This window comes from Molothrus ater, chromosome 2 (assembly GCF_012460135.2).
Source record: "Molothrus ater isolate BHLD 08-10-18 breed brown headed cowbird chromosome 2, BPBGC_Mater_1.1, whole genome shotgun sequence".
Taxonomy (NCBI): Eukaryota; Metazoa; Chordata; class Aves; order Passeriformes; family Icteridae; genus Molothrus; species Molothrus ater.
In genome coordinates this window covers 90,720,551-90,745,388 of record NC_050479.2, presented here as the reverse complement: position 1 = coordinate 90,745,388, position 24,838 = coordinate 90,720,551, and the positions used below count along the sequence as shown (strand labels likewise).

The 24,838-nt window shown below is 37.4% G+C and overlaps 1 protein-coding gene across 1 annotated transcript in view; it reads left to right on the top strand.

Moving 5' to 3' along the window:
• The window catches only part of STXBP5L (syntaxin binding protein 5L), a 187,780-nt gene that overhangs the window by 89,622 nt on the left and 73,320 nt on the right, over positions 1 to 24,838 (top strand). Inside the window, 3 exon segments of the mRNA XM_036389711.2 lie at positions 2,951 to 3,085; positions 13,801 to 13,864; positions 20,767 to 20,850. Coding sequence (XP_036245604.1) covers positions 2,951 to 3,085; positions 13,801 to 13,864; positions 20,767 to 20,850 — 283 coding nt within the window.

Sequence of the window (24,838 nt, the reverse complement as noted above, 5' to 3'; positions counted from 1 at the left end):
AAAGGTTTCATAATGACATTTATGCATTTCATAATGTTAAATAACAGTTTGGGTAAACAATAAAGATTCATAGGGTAGTTTTCATTGTGAAAGAAAGAACATGCAGGATACTTTCTTGCGTGGCTGTCCTATACATTTGGCAGAGCAAAATGATATTATTTAAGAGAAAATAGTTGGGCTTAAGAAAACAGGCATGTCTGTGGTGCTTTTTTTTCCATCCTTTAGCAATACCTAATTCTCTTTTGGTCCTTCATATTGTGCATTCAGGCTTAGTAGTGACTGGTGTCTGGGATTTCAGATAGGCCAGCAAGATATTAAGTCTAGTAACTTATGACCTAACAACTTTTTGGTAGTTACTACATTAGTCTGATTTTTCTCTTGCTATAGGACCTTGTTTTTAAAGCATTATGTTCTTGAAATTTTAAACCTAAGGCAGGCAACAGAGGACATGCAACATCTGGGAATGCAGACTCCCACTTTTTCTGTTGGTTGTTGTGGCAATGTGTCTTAGAAATTATGACATGGAAGCAAATCTCAAAAAGGATGAAAAGCAGCCCAAAGCTGCCTCAAACAGTGTGTGAGGTGATGTTGAAACTTTATTCATAATCAAAATGTTGAATTCATTCTTGCACATGGGAGATCAAGTTTTCTGCAGTACCCTGTAGTGGCTTGTGCTTGGGTTTAACAAAGGATGGAAAAATAGCTTTATCCTAGGATGACTTGAACCTGCTTAGTCTGATGACACTACTGCAAGAATTTGGAGTAGTAGCATTCAAGTCAAGTAGGGCTCACTTTGGAATTTAGGATTTTTTTGTTAGTGACTAGACAGCTACATTTTCAACACTTTCAAGTCAAAATTATCTCCTCTTCCTGTAATTTAACAGTTTACCGCAAACAAGTGTTGGGTGATCTTCAACATGAAGTGATTAAGAGGGTTTATTAGCCAGAGAAGTTTTTTGTGGGACCTAGAAAAGCATCCATATGCTTTACAGTGCAGGAAAGGAGAGTAGAGGTAGCACAGAAATGCAAGAAATGAAACAACAACAACCAAAAAAATGGACTAAACAAGAATTTAACCAGAAGTGAAGGAAATGGTGCACCAGAAGAGAAAACAAAAGAAAGTGTTGTTTAAAGGAAAAGGATCAGGAAAGATGTGAACAAAACTTCCCATTTGAAACTATGAAGCCAAAACGGCAAATGGTTCCTGGCACCTGTTATGAGCAGAAGAATAAAGCTCATAGCTTGAGCTCCATCAAGGATTATGTAGGTGGCATATACCTTCTGCAGTTGTTTCTGTTGGATCTTTGTTGGTCTGACTGTATCCACAATTTCAGTATTATGTTGCTGCTTAAAGGCATTTTTAGTTATGCCTTCTAAAATATAGCTCCCATTCTCAAAGCAATTCTCTTGAAAAAGCTGGTGCTCTTTCCACTAAAGGCTCTGGAATTGTTGCCAAACTTAGCCAACTGATGGTAAAATTTAGCCCTGTACGGCAGGACAGATCGAAGGCTATCTCATACTTAGGTCTGGCTTTAATCAACAAAACAAGATTTCTGTAAAGGATAAGCCTTATTCCATGATTCCACAATAAGTTTCTCCATAAATTACAAATGTGACGACTCCATATTTCAACTGTATTCAATCCAGTGTGATGCATAAGTACAAAAAAGTAGTTTTCCTCACTTGAATGAATCTAGCATTAAATGTACTGACAGTTTATTAGATACTTGGAAAACTACAGAGCTATGCAAATACTGAGTATAATCTGTTTGGAACCTTTTTGTTTGTTGAGAGTACTTTACAGGGAATCATTACATAAAGTATATTTAATTTGTATAATTATTGATCAATTCCTTAAAGAGTGGCAAATGCTCTACGCAGAGGACTTTACTTGACTGAGAGAGCCAAATTACTGAAAGATTGCCAACACCCGCTCGCTCCTTTATAATAAACTCAAAAATTGCTATACTATAAGAATTAAAATTTTTTAATATGCATGCTTTTAAATATTGTATGTACTTTTGTGGTGGTTGAAGGTGCTAAGGAAAAAAAAATTTAGTTTGTATATAAAAGCCAGAAATAGCCTGTTTGTGGAACTGAGTGATAAATATAATAACGTGTTACATACCAAGCAAAATACCTGGTTTTTTGTCAACATTTACAAGTCTGTACCATAAGGTTGGATTAAGTTTCAGTCTCTGTAGGTAGCATGCATTCACTTACATTTTAGTAGCAAATGTTTTCTCATCTCATAGATTTAGTTTTGTTTTAGTGTATGTAATATCTATATAATATAAAAGTAACCTGAACCTACTCATTTGTCATCTGTGGAAACTTTTATGTATTATCATGAGAAATTGTCATGACATCTTTCCAAGCTAATGTAGCACTTTTTCATCACCTTGTAATGAGTGTAGGGTGCAGTGTGTCTGTGGTAGTTCAGTTTTGATAAATGCTCTTATCTAAGGCCCTGCTCTTCCAAATGGCAAATAAATGAATGTTTTCTCGTGTGAATTATGGTATTATTCGTCTGTTGTGCAAAACATGAATTCCACTGATGTCTACAAAACTCTGTTTGACTGGATAATCTGCTTATTCTGAGAAAGGATATAAGAAAGCCTTCCTTAAGAGTCCTGACTACCATCAAAGTGCAATTTACATACTCATGGAGATAGATAGACTTAATTCAGTGCTCAGGTGATGCTTCTCTTTTGTCCTGGCCTTAATATCAGCAGGCAGGATGGCCCTGTTTTGTTTCATGTTCTCTTTTATCATTTTCCTGGAGATGACCCCCAGAACCTGCACATTCTTCAGAATGCCTTCTAGGCAGGTTTTTCTCAAGTTATAAAATGGAAAGAATAATTCTTTCAGCTGCAGAAGTGTTAAAAATATGGTTAATGTGGTATTCAGTCACTTTTATTTTGTTGTTTTGTGTTTTTTTCTTTTCCAGGATTACTTACTGCCATCTACCTTTCCAGAGTAAATGGCTTTATGTTGGAACAGAGAGAGGAAATACACACATTGTAAATATTGAGTCCTTCATTCTTTCTGGATATGTTATCATGTGGAACAAGGCAATAGAACTGTAAGTGCAGATCTATTTTTTTTTCCATTTGTATGTGTGGCCATTTTCATAGCATAAATTAAATTTAATTTTAAAGAATTATTTGGTTTTTCAAATATTACCAGATCTTTTGAAGCCTTTAATTTCAGTGAATGCATTTGCAGTATTATGTGTTTTTTTACAGGACATTAGGAATCAGATTTATGTTGGAGACCGTAATTATATTTCGTGTAAAAGAAAAGAAATTGGTACTGTTTAGCTATGACGTTCCATGAAATACAGAAAGTATTTAATCACTAAAATTCAGATTTTGCTATTTTTATGAGGAAAGCTTGATCACCATGTCCTCCATCCTGTGAAGAAAATAATGGAGGGTATTTGCCCTAACATTCTACAGAGAATTTTTCTTCATTGAACTGTGGAACTGTAGGCTTCTCATTTAGATGAGAAGGGACAGGAGGAGGTCTCTAGATCAAGCCTCCTGCTCAACACAGTGAGAATTTGGAGGTTAATTCAAACAGATCAAAACCTGATTAAGTGATAGGAAATAGAATGAGTGCCTATTAAATGATAATTTTCTAACAAGCTAAGCAAGGTGCCTGTGTTGTGGGTATGAAATGGAAAGAGACATACAAAAATCTGGGATACATTTATGCTTCCTGCAAGGCTTTCCTTCCAAAAGCCTTGACAGAAATGAAAAACTCTTTCTCTGCTGGTCCCTCTGTGAAGTTCCAGCAAAAGGAACTTCTATGGGAAAGCTCAAAGTACTTCTTGCACTTTCTGAGACATTTGCTTCATGTTGTGAGGGACCTATAACCTCTGATAGTAAACTGAAATACACTGATCTCAGTGAACCAAGAGAACAGTAGCTAAGAGCGGGGTTACAGGCCTGCAGTGCAAACCCAGTTCTCAAAAATCCCTTCCTTTCTTTTCCCTCTATTATTATTACTAATTACTAATCACTCTGTCCCCCAGGTTGAGCTGATGCCTCATTTTCTTTCTCCCTCTCTGCCCTCACCAAACTTCATAGGCACAGTTGTAAAAATCTAGGTTTACCTTCAAAGGACATAAAACCAAGGATTCAAATAGTAATCAGGATTCAGTCTGCTGGTAAATCTTTCATCCATTTCTCAATTTTGGAATGTTTGGTTGTTCTGCCCCTGTGGGACTGCTTGGCTCTGTTTAGTAGTTTTGGCTGCAAAAAAGTACTGCTGGAAAACATGGTTTCCACCAGAGTATGATAATTTTGATGAGTTATTCAGGTGGAAAGTATCCTATTTTTTTTTCTGTTTCTCACTTTGTTTTGGTGACATTGACATATTGGAGGGCTTTTTAATTCCTCTATTTTAGAATGTCTACATTTACTACATTGAGTAGATAATGTCTTTAAGTTTTTGGGAACAACATGTTTTCATTTTGTGTGCACTTGTAATTTTCTTTCCTCCAGAAATTATGATGTTTCTATTCTATAAGGAAATAGATCCAAAAGTTTTTTATGGACTGGAAGCCTTCCACCAAGTTTCCCTTTCTAATTATTTCAAAATTCTTCTGGATAAATGTTTTAAAATTATTTTAGGGGTTACAACAAACATTTTTCTTGAAAGTAGAGTAGAATGATGCCCCTCTTTCTATGTGGAAAATAAGGGTTGCTTTCTAACGAGCTTCACAACTGATTTGTTGACATAGGCTAGATGCTGTGCAATATGCTCCCTCTCTAGAACCTTCAAGGAAGCAAGCAGCCCCTCCTAACTATCTTCTTTGTATTTTCTATGCAGGAAAATATCTAGAATTTCAAAATTTTCTCTTTCCATAAGTTGTAAAAGGTAATAACAACAGAATAAACATAGACTTTGTCACCTCAAGTACTTGGAGGTGCTGCATGGTTACCAAAATGGGTTCTTCTTCTAAAATGCAAGTTTGCCATGTACTGTTTTGTTGACAGGTGAGCACAGAGGTATTGCATGAGGTATTCATTCATTACTGCTTCTAGTTCTACCAGTCTTACAAGGATAAATTGATCCATGTAAGCAGTGTGCTTCTCTAAAGCTCCATCCTTTCCATCCAATCTTACCATGTACTCCTTGATATGGAGTGGAGGAAGTTGTCCTTGTCAATCTTTTGCAGGTGGACAGGGGATCACATGTATCTCCAGATTAGATTCTCTGTATTAGAGGAAGAGGCTGGTGGGAATAATTGTGATGTTTGCCACAGCAGCCACTTTTATAAATGCTACAGTCCCTCTGAAGTTGAAATTGGGTGACTCAGTAAAGTAATTTGAATGCTCTCTGGTAATAAACTCTGATGTCTGTTCCAGTATTGTTGCTTTCCTGCATGCAAAATGGAATGTAGATTAGCTTTTAGAGGAAATGTTATTACCTTTAAATGTAATTCATGAGGATGAGCTTATGATTGTAGACTTTCCTTTAGAATAATATTGAGAAAAATGTTGGAAAGAACAGTTTTATTTTGGGCCATGGGTATGTTCTGATTTTATTATATTTTTAATCTCCACATTATTTTCATATAATTTTTGCATATTTTTCACATTTTAGTATTATAGAATCATAAAATAATTCATGTTGTAAGGCTTCTCTAGAATTTTCAAGACCAACTTCCTGCTTATAGTAAAATCGGGTTTTTCTGGGGTGTATAAGTTCACAGGGTCTGTTGATATTAGGTGCTTTCAAAGATGAAAATAGGAAAATATATGTATGTAAAATTCAGGAAAATCTTCAGCCTTGCCATGAACAATGTAAGGGGCAATGGTGCTTGTAACATTATGTTGACTTCTGAGCCAATGATAACATTTCAGAGTCTGAAGTGAGCTTGAAGATGTTACTATTCTCTATAAAGCTTGGAAGGAAAGGGATTACCTTTGCTGCAATCATATGTCTTTCAAGCTTATTGGCAAGAAAAGACCAGTAAAAGCCATTGCTCTGCTGCTGTATTCAAGTCCTCAGCTTAGATGGAGGGTTTATAAATTGAATTTTAAGTGTGACAAGCTTGTGTATCATCTGCTCTAACAAGTCTGAAGGAGTTCATCCCTCTTCATGCAATTCTCATCCGGTTTCTGAAACTGAAGGTCTACCAACATAACTTCTCTTTCTTTTAATTGTCCCCTCTTACTTTTCACTGATTTGTATCTACTTCTAATCAAATCTCCATGTAACCTTCATTGTCAGAAACAACCAAATAGTTTGAGTCAGTGAGGTCTATCAAATGCCTGCAAGAATTTTTTTGTGACAATGATTCTGTTGCAGTGAAAGACTGAGGTGAAAAGGCTTGGTAGTTTGAAGGCTTGAAGGGGAAACAGGTTTAGATGCAACATTTTTAGACTTTGCAAATGATGCAAGAAATCTGATCATCTTGTCCTGCGCAGCTACTTTTACTTACAAAGTTGGCATTTGGTGCAGAGGGCTTTTTTTTGTGATTTTCTTGTCTACTTTTGTATTTGAAAGATCTCTAGAGCATTATTTTTTTTGAGTGATAGTGGTTTTATGCTATATTCAGAAGCATCTAGTGGAGATACATGTCAGAAAGATGATTGCAATATATATTTCATCATAAGTGTCTATTGTCTTCTCTTAGGAGAGAACATTCAGTGAGCTTAAACAGAATCTAGTGTTAATTAGAAATTAAGGCCTGAACAGATAATAATGCAAAGGAAACAGATTGTTTTTCTTTTCTTTTTTTTTTTTTCTTCTTTCTTTTCTTTTTTAGATTATTTTCAGACCTGAGTTGTAGCCAATTCTGGAAGTAACAGGAAAAATTTCCCTCTTAAATTATCTGCACTGTCTGTGTCTCAGTGGACCTGTCCTTGAACAGAGCTGAGAAAAAACACAAGCATATGGGTACCAATTCTTGTCTCAGCCCTTTCTATCATCTCATGCATCATCAATACTTCAGGCCACACAGAAGCAATCTTCTCAGCTAAGAATGAATAAATCAAAACTTTTTCACTTGTCATTTCTCTGTCATGTATCAGAGCTAGTCCTTTGCCAGAGGGGTTTGAGGCTCATGATACTGTTTGGTTTTCTACTCTCTATTAAGCAAACAGTTTATCTCTTTTCCTTCCAAATGTTTGGAAACAGCTTTGGAAGAGAAAAATAGTCAATGAGCCCAGCATGTCTCCATTTACTCCAACTACAATGAGATCAATTTTCACAGCATGATCATACATTTGGGAAAGTCATCTAGTGTTGGAAAGGAGAAGATCTTTATATGTGTCCTCTGAATTCCAAAAATGAAAAACATGCATTATAAGCCCCCAGTAAGATTCCAGTGTTTTAACACCCCACTATATGATGAATGAATAACTGAAACTTGCCAAAATTTATGGGATTTGAGGGATCAAAGAATTGAGTAGACTGGAACTATGACAGAGCCATAACTTGGTATCTCCTTTCTTAGCCCTTTGTTTGCCCATCCCCATTTCCTTAAATGGAAATTCAGAGTCGGTAGATCCACAGCAGTAAGGGAAAGTAGTACAAGGAGGAGAAGTAACAGTCTAGAAGAATCTGCTACCCCTTCTGTGTGCAGACCCAAATGAAGAAAGTTATTAATATAAAGAAAGCACAATTTTCAAGGCTTCCTTTTTCTGGACATGTCAGCAAGGATGTCTAAGACTCAGAGTTGCATCTTGAGGTTGAACTGATTCTTGCTTACTCCAGCTCCCAGCTTTGATCCACATCATATGAATAGTGTGTCTAACTTATTGATTCTCTTAAGTTTCTCTATAGCTCTACCAATGAAAAGAAGGTCTTAAATACCCTGGAGCACTCCACCTTTATGGAAGGCAGAACTGTGGTTGATGTCTGACTACCGACACTGAAGAAGTATTTGTCTATGCACATGTTTTTTCAGCACATTCAGTCAACTTCAACTTCATAACAATGACTAATATGGATGTTTTCTTTCTTTTTCCCCTCTCCTAACTGCTTCTATCATGTTCTAACACCAGATTTTTATCCTTCTCAGAAATCATTACAGTACTTCTCCAACTGTGCAGGCTATTTTTTCTTTCAAAAGGAAAATGGTTTTGATTTGACTCTATTTTGTCATAGCGTACTTTTACCTGCTTTAAAGATTATCTTGGTATTTGAGGTTCTTATGACAGTATTTAAGTCACTTAATTTCTTAGAGTGCATAAAACATCCCAGGATGATTGAGGAATACATCATCTGTGTATTTTCCACATTTTGCTGGGTTCAGATTCTACCATTGCTGAAGTCTTCTTTTTGCGCTTGCTAATTTTAGGATAAAATAATCAAATAAAAGCTTCCATCCTTACAAGTCTTTTGAAAACTGTTTTACAATGACTGCTGTCTTAATTTCAGTGCAGTTCTTCTGAGTAAGAGTCATGTCTTACAGCATAACCACTCTCTCATTTCCCCAAATGAATATACACCAAGTAAATTAATACCTGCTGCTGTCAGGAACAACTTTTGATGAAGTGCAAAACAACTCAAAAGTATCAGTATCTTCTTACCAAATGCCTAGTTTTAGTTCTCTACAGCTGTCATGGGAATCTTTGGTTCCATTTTTCAATTCTGCAGTCTGTTTTTTTGTGCTTAAAGGTCAACGAAGACTATGAAATGTTGAAAGTTTTTGTATCATTAGCTCATACTTTTTTCTTGCTCTGTTGAAGTTAGCTTTCATTTCAGAAATTTTTTACTGCAAATCATTGCTGATAGTTTTTAGACTTGACTTTCTTTTTTTTCTTTTTTCTTTCTGCTGAGTATTGACTTGGATTTGTGTTTTATCCTTTTTGTGTCTTTTATTTTCTCAGTCATTCTCAGCTGTACCCTGACTGCTATTTGGAAATGAAAAATGCCCTGGTCAACTATTTCACTTACGCCTTATTTTCACCTGCTGATTCTTCTTTATTTTTCCCTTTCTCAAGGAATAGGATCTAGTTAGTTTTTATGCAGCTCCCCAAGGCCAGCTTGAAGGAATGCCTATACACAAATATCTGTCATCAACAGTAGAGTGCTTTATTCACAATAGCTTCAAATCTGGTTGGTTTTCCAGCACCTCTTCGTCCTTTCCAGGAGCTGTCGGATCTCTGCTTTTGCATTTAGCGTAATTCAATGCAGGTTTTTTCTTTGTAAACAGTTCCACAATGACAATGTCCAACTACCCAACCTTCTTGGCAACTTTACTGTAATAGCAATGAGGGGAAGCAGAACATTTTATGTATATGAAAACAACTTGAGGCAAAATGGAGTTTGTGTGTAGACATTTCCCCATGCAGTATAATTTACTGTATGAAAGCAGTAATTACTGTTATCTGTAGCTCTGATTGTGTTTCATGGGTTCTATAAAATAATGTTATTGATATAATATAGTTAACTAAATAATTGCTTTGTTTAATCCTGCATGTAGTGCAGTCATGATGTCTATCCTCAAGAGAAATTGACTGTACAGCCTAATGCCTTGCTCTCCTTTTACGAGCAGCACTTCCCTAGGGCTCCAAAAGATATTGTTGTTATTTCTATTTATACGTACCTTCCTTGAGGAGACAAGGAGATGCAAGAAGTGAGGCACTGATCTGCCTTTGGCAGATATTTCCTGGTCTTAGTGTGGCACAAAGGACAAGGTTTGGGTTCCTTGCCACAGTCCTGTACCCAGAGGGAGATAACATCACTTCAGGAGAAGCAAACCAGAGAAGATTTACCATGGCTCTCCTTCTGTATTGAGCCATCAGGCAGGCTCAGATCAACGAGCACAAGGTCTTGCAGAACTGAGGAAGTTGCAATGCTTTCCCACACAGCAACGCTGTCTTCCTTGCTCCACCTGCACTGGGATTATTTTGTATTGCTTTATCCTCCCACAAACATCCCCCCCAAGATGGGACTGTGCATGTTCATCCAGAACCAAACTTTATGCTTGCTGCATCTTGTGAATATTCCTCATTATGTAGTCCAAAGAGGAATCAGTTTTGATGCAAATACTTTACTTGCTGTGTACAAAAAAAATCAATGTTTCTTGGAGCCCTGGAAAGGCAGTGCAGGAGGACTGCCAGGGAATAGGCTCTACACTCCAAAAGCTTCAGGAACATCTGTTGTCACCTGTGGGTGATCTTATCTGTGATGGCACATTAAATACATACAACTATTTTAAAAGGATCCTTTCTGCTTTCCTGACAGAAGCCATGTTATGACTGCCAAACTTAATAGGCTCTCTACTTACTCTTACCTATGTATAAACAAAGCTGGCCTCTGTTAAGCAATCAAGGAAATTGGAGGTTGGATCCTGGCTGGTTGGGAAACCTCCACCCAGCTGCTCTCTCACTCCCCATCCTCAACAGGACAGGGAAAGAAAATAAGATGGAAAAGTTCATTAATAATGGGAAAATCAGGAAGATCATTTACCAGCTACTGTCAATGGAGAAACCAGACTTGACTTGGAAAAAATTAATTTAATTTATTGTCAGTTAAAATAGAGTAGAATGGTGAGAAACAAAGACAAAAACTAAAGCCCCTTCCCCTGAATCCTTATTTTTCCTAAACCAATGATGTGTGTATGAAAACTAAAGAATGGTTTGTTGAGTCTTTTGATGGAGTGGCATACCTGACAGTCTTAAATGTAATAGAAGTGAAAGAAAAAGGAAGAAGCCAGAGCAAGCCAGGTATTATACAAAACAACTGAATTATTAAAATAACAAGAAGGTAATATGAATACTAAGAGCATACTTATATCAAATATAGAGGAAAAATAATGGGGAAAAATAAAATCTCATACATTCAGTACACAGACTGCTGTTTTTGGTATCAACTTTGCTGATAGTATATATAAAGCTGTTATTCAACAAAACTAAAGAAGTAACTAGGTGCATAATAATTAAATTACAATATTCCTAAAAGAAACAAAAAGTGCCTAAGAAAAAAAATACCCAAACCCTTCAATATTAATACAGTGCAGTAAATCCAAGGATCCCCCAACTACAATGAATTCAATAGGGAAATGGAGGAGATTGGAAAATGTATTGTATTAGTGAAGGTTTCCTCTTTCAGCTGAGTTTTTAGCATGGACATTTGAGGCTACACCCTGCAGGAATATAAGATAAAAATAAGACTGGTAGTAAAAGACAGGGGTTTTGTACCATTTACAGAGGAACAACGAGCTTTCCTATACTATGAAAGTATGTTTAGCCTAAAGAGTAGAGGACAGCTCATGTAAGGGTTTGCTTCTACCCAAAGAGAAATTGATGCATTCTTTGGTAAGCAATGTCATATATATCCTTCAAAGAAACTGGTTGCACAGATTTATCTAAACTGTTTCTGACTTTTAAAATTAGTAGGTACAAAGAACTGACTAGATGGAATCAATCTTTACCTTAGAAAGACACTATGCTTTTTTCCTTTCTCCCTCCATTTGTCATGATTTTGCCAATATTCCTGGTCATGTACCAAGACTGGAATGGCCAAGCATCCAACCGTGCATCCTGGTTGGTTCAATGGCCTGGGATAGCTGCCCAACCCATTGTGCTTTGTCAGCCTCCATGTGCTTCTGCTACCATTTTGTTTGTCCCCAGCCTTCTGGGGAAACATATCTGATGTTTGTTTGCCTCTACTCTCTCTTATGTGGTCTGTCTGTGATCTGGCTAAAAAGTGAAAATTCTTAGACTGTGTCTTCTCATCTTGTTCTTTCCTCTTATTCTCACCCTTCCTCCTTTGCCCATCACTGCATAGGCAGCATATACTCCAAACAGACCTAGTTCTTTCCATCAAAATACTCTGACCAGTTCAGACAGGTGAATCTATGTCAGAAACAGCACTTGAAACTGTCCCAAACTGTCACATGTACTCCCTCAGGACAGATGTACAAGGTATGTGTAGGTCTAAGCACTGCTTGCCAAAACCTCATCTCGCCCCCCAGTTCCCTGTCACTGCCTACCTACCCTGCCTGCTCCAAGGCCTGGTGTTGTGCAAATGATATTTTTATTTCAGTACAGGTCACTCAGAAACAGAAGCTCAGCCAGAGGGGTCCCCTCTGGTAAGTTGGCTTGTTTAGGAATGACAGCCAGATCTCCTGCTATCTGTATCTCTGTAAAAATGGTTTTGTTCCATGTCTCAGGAGAAATGGGTGCTTGTTGCTGGCACCATCAAAGACAGTCTGTATAGAACATCACTGTATAAACTGTCTGTCCACTGCTTTCCTGCTGATCTCATTTCTGTGATGGGATATGCTGCAAAATGCTCTTGCAGAATCCTTGCTGGTGGAGACCTCATGTAGGAGAATAACATGCTGCATGTTTAGGATGTCTGGAGTAATTTTTCATTGTCCTCAGCTCAGATCTTTGCCTCTCTGCTTTGACTCAGATTTGGTGCATTGACTAAATAGTTAAAATATTTAAAACATAATGTAGGCAAAGTATAGAGGCCAGAGAAGAGTGTGCATGCTTTTAAGAGAGTTGGAGCATACTGTTCTGGGAAGAAGAAGCTTATGAGGCTATGGATCAGTCCACAGTGTCTTAATACTTGAGTTGTCTGAGAATTTTTGTGACCACTCTCAGTCTTGATTTGGAGTCTGACCTATAGAAGAGAGGCCAGGTTTGCTACAGTGCAGTATTCAGCCAAAGGAAGAGGCCATTATTTTAGAAAAATCCTTTGAGTAGTTCAGCTGAAGAAGCTTGTTTTGGTTTGTTTCTGTAATTCTCTTGCAGATTGTTTTAAAACTTGGAGCCTAGGTCATTTTACGGATGCTTTCCAGATAAACTCTTCACTTTATGGGTTCTGCCAATCTCTGCCATATTTTTTTTCCTGATGACATTTGGTGAACCAAGACCAGTCATGCAAGTTCAGATCCTAAGCTGAACTCCAAGGGACATGTACTCTGGCCCCAGAATGTAGATGGGAGAAAGGGCCTCCTCTGTGCAGGCATTCAGTGTGGACTGGTGCTTATCTTCTGCTCTCTATGACTGCCAGGGCCTGAAGGTCAGGTCAGAAAAGATGAAAAATCTCCATCTGTCCAATCAGTTTCCTATGATTTGCATTTTCTGTCAGGTGCTGGACATTAACAACTCAATACTAAGTTGCATATGATGTGGTTGATACATGTTGCAAAAAGGGAGGGGATGTCAAGGGCAGTAATTAATTTCTCTATAGGTTTACAAAGACTCATAGGATGGGTGTTGTGGCTGAGGAGCCCCACTGAACATGCATTGTGGGTGTAATTGTGTTAGTTGGTCTGAAGATGAGATAAGGCTTTACAGATCAGACAGAGGCAAGTTGCTCCATTTCTGAAACCCTGCTGAAGTAATGCTAAAACACTTCCTGACAGGGCAGTGTAGGTGAGGTTACTGAAACCCTTTCTTTAGTGACATAGGAACTTGGTGAGTCATGCTATGAGTATCTGAAATGAATCCAGTGAAGACTTTGTAAATCTTTGGCAAATTAGCCTTCCAATGGAGCAAGTAAGGAGAGAGGGTCATAAAGAGATGGAATAGAGAACAGAAAAGGCAAAAAAGCTGTAAGAATGAGAGAGGAGGAAAATTACTGTAATAGGAAGAATACTGAGATTTGAAAAAAAATGAAGGAAGGATTCATTAAGAAAAGAATGGCAAAAAGGAAATAGAGGAGAAGGTTAAAAGATACCTATAACTACTCTGTCAGGCTTTTTACAATTATTTTTAAACCATTGAAGGTACATGTTAGCACACCTAGAAGCTGAGGTATCTAGCTCTTCTTACAACAAAAAACATTCAGGGATTTTAATTGATTTTTGTATTGCAGATCCACCAAGACTCACCCTGGCCCAGTTGTACATTTAAGTGACAGCCCAAGAGACGAGGGAAAAGTGAGTACAACCAATGGTATAAAATTTTGCAGCATTTCATAGCCTTTATTTGCCTTGCTACTCTTTCCTTTTGCTTACTCACTGATTTTATCATCTGCTTCCTTTGTATGTTTGCAAGTAATTTTAACTATTTTACTGTTCTTAAGAAAAAAATTATCTTTGTACAAATTTACCGAATAAACATTTGTGATGAAGACAACATACTGTACTTTGAAATGTATGCCAAAGACAATGTACCTTGAAATGTATAGCCATCTAAATGGTTTTGTTTAAAAAAGCTTGACTAAGTAAGGTTGACTTAAAGCTGTATCATGACTTTGGTACTTGAATAAACATGCACTTATGAAGGCATTATAATAAGTTTTTATTAGATAGGAAATCTTTTCTTATAGGAGAATTATCATGATAATAACCCAAGTTTGGAACTTGCTGCTGTTTGCAATTCTCAACTATGTTCACTGTGCACAAGTGGAAACCAAACATACAGTCAGAGCATTAGGGTTGTTACTGATACTACCAGGAGGCACAATCAGAGCTGGCTTTCTTTGTATGGCAGTTTGTCAAAGATGAAATATGATTGACAGAATTCTGATTCTATTACAGCTTTTTTTTTTTTTTTTTTTTTTTTTAATGTGTTGCTACTGGTATTTGAGCATTTTGCCTGCATGGAAAGGGTATTTAATTCTCTCACTGGTTTTGATAATTTTTATGAATTGCATTTCAGTGTGTATTTATAAAGTACTTCCAAATGGTGTATTTGTTTGACAGTGTGCCTCACATAACAGCTAATAGTTTTTAGAAACTGGCAGCAGTTTGAATTTCTGATGCTGCTATGGGGGATATTATGCTGGAATTATGGGTACCTAGAAAAGCACTGATGACTACATCTGATTTTCATTTGCATCACTTGTCCTTGGACTTACCCATATTGCAAGGGGAACTACACACAAACAGTGCACTTGTGAACCAGCCCTCCAACAATTTGGTTGGCATCTCTGAGCCTTTCTGGAAGAATCACAATAGGTCAAGCAATTTAGAATACTATCAAATAAAGTAATTAAGCATATTGAAGTGTATTGTTGCAGCCTCAAACAAGAAGCCATCAAGAAATCCAGTTTAATTATCTCTGACAAAATACCTGATGAGAATAAAGGTTTATTGATGAGACATCATTCTCGTTTGCCAGCCACAACAGAAGCTGCTGATGAGCTACCTAAGGCACATAGTGTAGGAAAAAAGGGTACTAAAAAAAATGGTCTTGTCAGTGAAGATTTTTTACAGGAATGCCATGCACTGTGTCCAAACAGAAACCTAAAAATATTTTTCAGCAGAAAGGGAGAAGACGAAAAGGACTCAGGCAAGAGAGTTAAAAGAGAACTGGCTTGGGAATACAAGTGCTTGTTGCTCAGAGGGCACATGGGAGACATCTGGGCACTGATGAAGTACTAGCATTCAAAGAGCAACAGCAAATTCAGACAAATGCCTATGAAAAACAAACATTGAATATTTATGGGGAGCAGTAGTAGAAAATGTAAGGTATACTAAAACCATCTCAATACAGCTCTTTATATCATTGATAGGTTGAGAGTGGTGTAAAGAATGAATTGGTACTAACAAAATACTTGCAGTTTTGCAGAATGTAGAATTGATTGTGTTTACAGGAAGATATCAGTAAAAGGTACACAGGTGTAAGAGAAAATCCAAGCATTAAATCAATAGACAATTCTAAGTTTAAAAAAAGTCAACGGTGGGGAAATAAATTAAACTACATTTTTCAACTTAGTCTCATTAAACTTTAGTTAAGAATGCAGAATAAATCAATCGTTATTCAGAATGAGGAAAAAATGGGGGAAAAAGCAGCTTCTGGGACTTTTACTGTTCAACATGGTCATATATAGCCTAGAAAATAGACTAAGTAGTGATGTCACCTGGTTTGCTGGACTTTAGGGGGCTGGGAAACTCAGCAGTAAAATGGCAGGTTAAATACTGTCTTTTTAAGTATTTCAGTGTAAATGATGGCAAGTGGTACATGTAGGGCAAAATAATTCTGACTTTACATATAAAACAATGGGTGTGAGCTGATGATTCCTGTTTGGTATTAAGAGCTTTGAGTGATGGTTGATAGTTCAATGGAAATGTCAGTCAGCTCAATGCTCAGTAGCGAACAATAAAGAAAATCAAAATTAGGCATTATGCAGAGACGAATAGAAAACAAAGCAAAGCTATTTAAGAAATGCATTGTTGACCTGCCTGCTGATTACTGAGTATAATAGTTGTCCTTCTATGTCTAAAATGAACATAATGCTAAAAGCAATTCAGAGAAGGGACTGGGTTTTCTATATGAGAGACAACTTAGTGAGACAGGAAAATTCACTATGGAAAACACCTGATTGTGATTCCAAGTTTGAAAAAATCACAATTGATATTAAGAGGATGGAAACAGCTCAGAGTCTCTTTCAATACAAAAACTAAAAGGATACCAAATTAAGCTGACAGGTCAGATTCCAAACAAGACAATTAAGTACTTTTTCAAATGTGCAATGGGTAGAACCTATGAAACTTTTTCCAAATGCTATTGTGTGTGCTGAAAATGTACTGATCACAAGGAAGACTAGAAAAGTTAACAGAAAAGAAATCCATGTGAAGGTAACTGATGAAATTTGCTGAATTCTCCTAAAAGGTTCTTAAAGATGAGGTTAAACAGGACCATGTATAGTTGAGGAGATGGTTATACTTGAATGAGAAAATTACTTAGAGAATATGTGTGAATGTTGCAAACACTTGTCTTCTTCCCATATTATTTAGTATTTGCTCTTGGCCATTTCAGTACAAGATACTCTCATAGGTAGACTTTTATCTAATGTAGCAGAGTTATTCTTAGATAAAAGAGCCGTTTGATGATAGTTCCACATACTTTGCTAATCTCCACAGCTCCAAGCTAACCAAAGACCAACAAAATGTATTGGAGGCAGAAGTCAGACTCCACACATCACATCATGATAGGCAGGAGATAGAAGTGTTCTTTGCATATGTTTCAGGAATTTTTTTATAGTGGGTACAAATCAGTCATAATCATTACTCAAAATGCAGAGGTTCTTGTACTTTACAAGACTACTGCTCTACAAGTACTTTGCCAAGAGTCCAGTGGTACAGCCTTCCCTGGGGTATTAAAAAGTTGGTTATAGACCTGGGACAGTTTTGCTGAAGTAAATAAGTATTTCTTCTATGAACGATGAGTGGTTCAGAGTCCTGAAACATAGTCAGACCTTTCAAATTCTAGGACAATCATAAGAGCTCTATTTAAAAGCCAGGGAGGTTTGTTCTCTGGCAGTATCTTCACCTTTTTCATTAAGATCCTTTGAATTCCTAAAAGTTCCAGTTCATTTCATGGACTGGTGATGGGGTTCCTTGTGCCAAAAGAGTGAATGCAATTCAGGATGACTTCTGCCATTCAAAACTTCTCCAGAGTGGCTTCCAGGCAAGCTATCTAGGTAAGCTTTGGAGATAAGTCTCTTTTATGAATCTAACAAGCTATGGCTGAAAGACAAACATCAAAGAGAATTTAGGCATTTAATGTGTCACTGAAGAACAATTCGGGGACCAAGTGATTAAGTTCATGAAATAAAACTGTGTCTGCCAAATCAATTAATAAGTGTACATTAGGGACAGACTGGAGTGCACAGACATTTATAAGTGTCAGATCTGTAGCAAACATGATTTTTCTTGCTGACAAAGGAAAAGACATTAACTGCAATGATCTGCAGTTTCCCAGCAAATGGAGAAAGCTTAATAGGTAAAGGTTTAATGTTATTTACAATTAGCTGGTGGGCTAAACTTCCTATCTCTGAGTCTGAGTTCTGAGATCTAATAATACCTGAAACAGCAAGCCTGTTTGGCAGGCTTGCTTGTTTGGGATTTTTTCTCCAGCTGTTTTGTGTTACCAGGACAAGGAAGGGGCTTGCTGTCATGTACCAGAATGTAATTAGCCAACTGTGAAAAAGAAATTTCCTCCCATCATCAAAAGCATTTGATGAAGAACGATTTAAGTCAAAATGTGAAACAACTCCTCTAAACAAGGAAGATCTTGCCAGGACTTCTCTCTCCAAATTCTGTCCTATGTTCTGCCTTTTTTGTAACCTAATTAAGCATGAGTAATTAAATGAAGTTCCATGAAAGGCAAGATACATGTTTGGAGTTTTCTCCATCCTCGACTCTTTTTACAGATATTGTTTTTCTTTGTCTAGGTTTTCCTCTCCAACTTCAGTTATGGATGTTTTGCTTTTTACTTCTATTACAGAAATAGAGCTTGTCTTATAGATCTCCCAAGTGATCACTATGACCAAGAGGAGTGGGAATGTTTGAGTTTCTTATGGTTCAGACAGATCAGAATCCAGAGCATCACAAATATCCTGGCAATGAGACTAATCCCATTCACCCAAGCTGGCTTCAGTGCTGTACCACAGTTTTAGTACTAAAGCAGCATGACTACGTCTGAATAAAAAGAGAGATTCCTGACTATGCAGCAAATCTCTTTGCCTTTCAATTTCTTCCCTGAAATCATACTTTGTAACTTGCAATTCTTTAGTGCAGTTGTGCATTAAGCATTTCAGCAATAGTTCAGGTGAAATGCAGCCTCTGATAAAAGGTATTTAACCTTTTAGAAATTACCTGGAGCATGATATCTTTGCAAAAGAGAGGGATAAAAATCAAAAGGCAAGCCTGCTTCCCCAGGGAAGATATTAAGAAACAGGGCCACATACTAAATGCTTTTCAATTCCTTCCCTTTTCTGAATATATTTGTACAAAAGCTGAGGTGAAAAGAATATTGGTAGATATAAACTGAATGTGACTGGTTTGGTACCCAGTGTAATGCCCAGGTGCAAGTGCTTGTTGTGATGACAGTAAGGAGGGCACGCAGACTCCATAACTTACTAAAATACTATTTATTGGAGTGAATACAAAAAGGAGTGGGGGAAGCCCAAGCTGTGTAGCATGGGATGAACCTCCAATAAGGGCATGGCACCATCCTCTATGAAGAGGCACTTGCCAACATTTTGGTCTTTGAAGATCCCAAAATTTTTTTTTTTTAAGCGACACATCCATTTCCACTGTCAAGCAAAAGGATGTTCACATGAGACATGCTGCCTTACATTAAGATAAGGGCACAGAGGTACTGCCCTTACCTTTATCAAGTGGGGGAGGCCTACAAGGTCCTTTAGAAATAGCAGCTAAGTTTTTACCCTGTGGCCAAGAAATATGTGCAGGCCTGAAAGCCAAGTGCTGTGTGCAGCACAGCACAGCACAGACCTGCACCAAGTCAAGTGACCTGCTATGAGCATCACTAACTCCTGGATGTACAAATAGCTTCCATTTGGGATTGCTATACCAACAGTGCAAGCATCTGCAGTAAGACCCTCCTTGTTCACTGTGTCAATGGCAGCCCATTATCCCAGAATACCATATGGCATCCTGACACAAGAGCTATCCAGTTAGCTGCATGCTTTCTGATTCTGACACAAAATCCCATAAGGAGCCATCCAGAGCAAAAATGCTAAATATTCTGGAATTTTTCCAGGGCAGTTTGAATTTTTTTCAGGAGAATATTTTTCAGGAGCATAAGTAGTTATTGTTCGTATTCAGGTATTAAATATATTAACTATAAATAATTTCCAGATTAGCTAGGAGATTCCACAAAAGGAATACTCTCCTGTCAATGAAAAGAACCATATCCAGTAGAACTGAGAGTATTCCCAGGCTCTTTTGTAGCAGTATTGATGTATCAGTTATACTTGGAAAGAAAGTGATGTTTTGTTTAGCAGCCCAGCCAAATTTCATTTTTAGGACTCATGCAAGCCAAAGTGAGTGATAGTAAAGGTGCTGTTAAGGTTTCTCCAGCTAAGAGATTGTCTTGTCATTATTCTTCACAAATTCTTTATATAGAAACTATAAATCCTTGCCTGCATTTTGTGATATATCTGTTTACAGATGATGAATAACTGCAACTATCTTTGCCAGTTTTATAAAATATTCTATCACAGAAATGTGAGTCTGCCAGTTTAGCCATTTCCAGTCTTCATGTCCAGAACAGGTTCTTAAGAAGACAGATTCTATGGGAAACAGTTTCCAGGACACCTAAATAAGCTAGATGTGATCTTGTCCATAAGATCTGAAATTAATTGTGTTCAAATGAAGAGTAACTCTACAGTACCAGATCAATATTTCACTTCTTCTCAGTGGAGACAAGGAGATATGATTGTGTTCATTCTTATTTTTCTCCTGACTATTGTTTTTCTTCTCTTTCATATTTTCAGAAATCTTTGATGGTATTTCTCTGGTGTGCATGATGATATGAAGTCCCAGTTCTATAAGAAGTAAAAATTGATGTATTAGTTAATTTATTTTAATTATTGGAAAGCAAGCAATTTATTCTCTGCTGTAGGAGTCCTTGAGATTGTTTTAAAGCAATAGTAAACATAAATAAAAGGAATATAAGTAGCTGAATGAAAGTTTAATCTGGTGATTCTCTTGGTTTGAAGTTATTTAGGTGGTATCTTAGGTGTCAAACATTTTTTTTCTCCAACAAGGGGAGGGAAAGTAAGACGTGGTAGGAACATGCTACCATCTTTGGTTTTCAGCAGATATGCAATTGAGAAGACTGTCCAGATGCATAATCATCCAGGGAAAAAAAAGGTGTATAAAGCCCTTTTTCTTTTCCATGTCAGATCTTAAATTGTCAGCAATGTGAAGTAATTTATACTGAAAGATAATTTGAAAGCAAGGTATTATGTGTAGGGCAAATTACAATCTTGGCCATCACTTTGTTATTTCTTTTTATATTATTCCATATTTATATGTACCTTTTGAATCAGAAAATGTAATTGTGGTTTTTTTCCCTCCTCCAGCTGTTGATAGGCTATGAAAATGGGACCATCGTGTTCTGGGACTTGCGATCTAAAAGAGCCGATCTGAGAGCTTATTATGATGAGGTAAGCAATTTCCATTAATTCAGCAAAGCCATTATTCAGCAGTTTGCCATATGTCTTACCAAGCAGATGGATGTTTATCTAAAGGCATTGCTGGTCTGGAAATACTGTTTGTGCTATGCTTTTTGGGCAAATTACTGACAATAGAAATCAAAGTCTGAAATCTCTAGTTCTGATGCTTTAAGCTCTCATGAGTGTACTATGACACAGAATGTCCTCCCCTTGATCCTGACAAGTTCATCAACTTCTCTGTGGGGATACTCAGTTGAACAGAGTCTAGCAATGAGCTGACCTGAGATATAGCTACAATAGGAATTACATAATAATCTCTACTGGGTATATCTAGAACATTCATTATATTGGAAGATGAATTGCCTTGTACAGCAGTTGATATTGCCTAGTATTTAAGATCTGATTAAACAGTTTTCAAAATTATATTGCCATAGTTATCACAAATTGTCTCTTGTCATTTGTAAGCAGCCTGTGTTAACCACAGATGCAGTTCTTTATCAATAATCAAGCTGTTTGAGAAATAGATATATTCCTAGTTATTATGATTTTAACACTAGCCCTAGGAAAGAATATTCTTTGTTCTGCCAGTCCTCTAAAATCCACCATGGATGAATGTGAATGCAGCTAGGCTAAAGGTAGAAAAGGGCATTTTCTTTAAAGTGATCCTGGCAGTAATTGGTTTCTTGTAGTTCTCTTTCCTTCTTCATCTTGTCACCTTGCTATGTATAAGGAGTGTATACACATTTATTTCCCCTCTAAAAAGCAATCTGAATACACGTGGACCCTGTACTCTTTCAGACCTGCTGTCAGAGGCACATTAAAGCTACTCTGAGCTTCAAGGTTAAGTTTCTGAGCATCAACATAGCAAATGTTCCAAAGGACATGTTTGCACAGGCCAGCACGTAAGCCTCAAGACATGCCCACTGAATTGTCTCTCAGTGACAGTCTGCTTGTGCAAACACTTGTGAAATTGCACCCCTTCTCTTACTTAAGGCTGAACAACTTCTTCCTTTTAGAGGTCTCCTCAGGAAGGGTGGGGGTGGGGATGTCTGTTCACTCACTGTCCTCTCTTGTACTCAGAATGAACTACATGAAGCAGGATCTTCTTAATGCTGGTTCTCCTTTTTTTTTTTTTCATTTTGAGACAGAGTGGGTGGATGTTGAAAATTCCTCATACAATTTAGAATTTAGTTGTTCCACATTTTTTCAATATTGTTCTCAGGAACTTTTTTTGCCTTTTAATCAGTCCCATGCTTTCTTCCTCAGTGGTTATTTGCTATATCATTACTCCACTTTGTACAACTTGTTCTAGCTTCTTACATACTGAAATAATGGCAAGATTCTTATTTTGTTTTTAAAAGGATTGTGTGACTAGCCATTTTACTTTATTCCAGACTTTCAGGCTCCATGTTAATAATGTTCCAGACTTGCTAGAATTCCCTCAGGGAAGCCACTACCCCTAGGGAGCCACTAAAAAGGGATATTTTTAAAATCCTGGGTTACATGTGCCACTTGGTATTTTGCAGCAGTCCAAATTATCAAGCCTAAGCCTCATGTTATGGGTTGGCCACCAAAGATCACAGTGCAGAAGTCATTGTTCCTGCTCCCCTTTACCATGCTATCTGAACTGATGGGAGGCCTCTGTGCCCCATGATGTCTGACCAATCTCTCTGGCACTGAGCCAGACAGTTCCAGTTGCAGGCTATCTGTTAAGTCTCAGATAAATTCCTGTAAGTGTTCTGTATCTTCATTGAGTACAAAAGTGCCTCTTTGCATGAGTTCTGAATTAAATTAATTCACCCTCACTTTTCTTACTATCATTATGATTTTCATCTTCTCAATGGTGATATGCATGAGATATTGAGGTCCTTCCAATCAATTCTCCTACACATTGCCTTCTATAAAAGGCTTTCCTTCCAAGCTCTTTTATAATTTCCTGCAAAAGTTTATTTCCATCAAGTGGTATAAAAAGACAGCACATAAACAAGACAGATCTTTCAAATGGTTCTCAAGTTGTTACTGATAGTTGGCAAATCCAAAATCCAGCCATCTTCCTGTGCAGGCTTTAGAAGTTTGCATCAACCCCCATTCAGAGCTCTCTGAAGGAGTTGTCATCTTTCACTGGAACACATCCCAAAATGAAGATGCAGAGTTCTCAGAGGCATATGCCAAATGACAACTCCCTATCTTTGTCTAGCACTGTGCCACTATGGAAGTATCAAACTGGATGTGGCCCTTGCTTTAATGGTCCTGCAGTACTATGAACACAAATAATTTTTAGCATTCAAATAGTAAGATGAGACAAGCATTGCTCATTCCAAAATATGGTTAAAAGTTGTACTACAGACCCTCAATGGTGAGGGTTTGTGGTTGGGAAGGAACTGAAATGGTGTTAGGCATGCTTAATTTTAGTACAAGCTGAGTATGAGAGAAGATGGAATGTGTATGCAACCGCTGTGGGTATTGCAGAAGGAGAAACATACCTAATCTGAAGTGAGATGCTTTATGTGCTTACACTCTGTGAACATTCACATGAGCCACCCACCATGAGGAACTCCTGTTCTAAGCAAATAACTGCTCCTTTTGTGTTTGGATGCTAAAGAAGTGGATCTGAATGCTAGACATAATCTAACAGAGAGAAAATTCGGGACTTTTTCAGGATCATCTTTCAGAATTACTTGTGATTTGCAGCTGAGACCTCCAAAAGCATTTCTGTTCTTCTTGCCCATTTTGTGGCAAAGTCTAACAGGTCTGTTTGAGTTGCTGCTATGCCAGCTGGCTATGCCAGGATCATCCCACCTCAACTCTGCTCCATGGGAATTTTATGCTGGCAGGTGGTACCTGGTCACAGAGAGGCAGTTTAACAAGCAGCTCAGTACAAGTTTTAGCTAGTTGGTAGCTTCTGCTCAGACACAGTCAGTGACTGTAACCATGTGAAATGTTTCTAAGTGTGACAACACATCAAAACCAGATTCAAATTTGGCATGATAGCAAGCATGAATGAGGTCATGTCAGAATTAATTTGCATGAGGATAGACATGTCTTCAGTGTAAGTGAAGCAGTGCTCCCCACAGAACTAAGGTTATTCTACCTGAGGGCAACAACACTGGACTCTGCATGAACCATCTTTCTGAGTTGTCTTTTGTTACTGCAGTTATAGTTCAGTTTCTGCTGGTTATTTAAGAGGAATAGTGTACCAACTCCCTCTCAGGAAGGTAGAAGTTTGGGTGATACCCCTTATGTCATCACCAAAAAATAAATACCTAGAGTTCAATTTTTTTCAGCTCTGTTTTTTGTGTCCTTTCTGACATGACTATTTTAGTAGTTTAGTGTTAATCAAGCATTGATATACAAGGCATGTTGGATTGCTGTTAAAACATCTGGGTCATCTTAATGCAATCTCATTTGTGGCTTTGCTGTCCAGCCCCAAGAGATGAGTAAAGCTTTGGTAAAGGGTCGTGGCCCTTTGGTTGATTTCTTCTGATACTCTCTCCAGACCATGAGCTGTAACCAACCATAACAATCAATATAATGATTAAAAGAGGAAAACCAACAGGGAGTTTTAAATACTGGCCAGTAGCACCTAAGCAAAATTCATATGAAGAGCTGCAGTGCTGACTTATGAATACCCAGGCATGATGTTAAGTCATTTGAATAAATCAGGTAAATGTCTATATGCAATTTTAAGTGCATGCAAGGCCTTAACATTTCCTAGGTAGAAAAAACCCTGGAAATTTATTAAGCTGCATTCAAAAATAGGTCTCTTTTATTTACATTTACATAAAATTATGTTGTGTTTTTTACTATTTAGCAGTGAACATTTCTGGAAGGGATATGGATTCAAGGGAGAATTCTGTGAGTTTGTGCTTCTGTGAGGAGTGTGTGAGGAACTGTGGTACAGAATGAATGTTTTGTCACAATATGGCTTTTGTTAGTTTCCAGCACATATCAGGGAAATTGAAGAACTCACCCCATTATC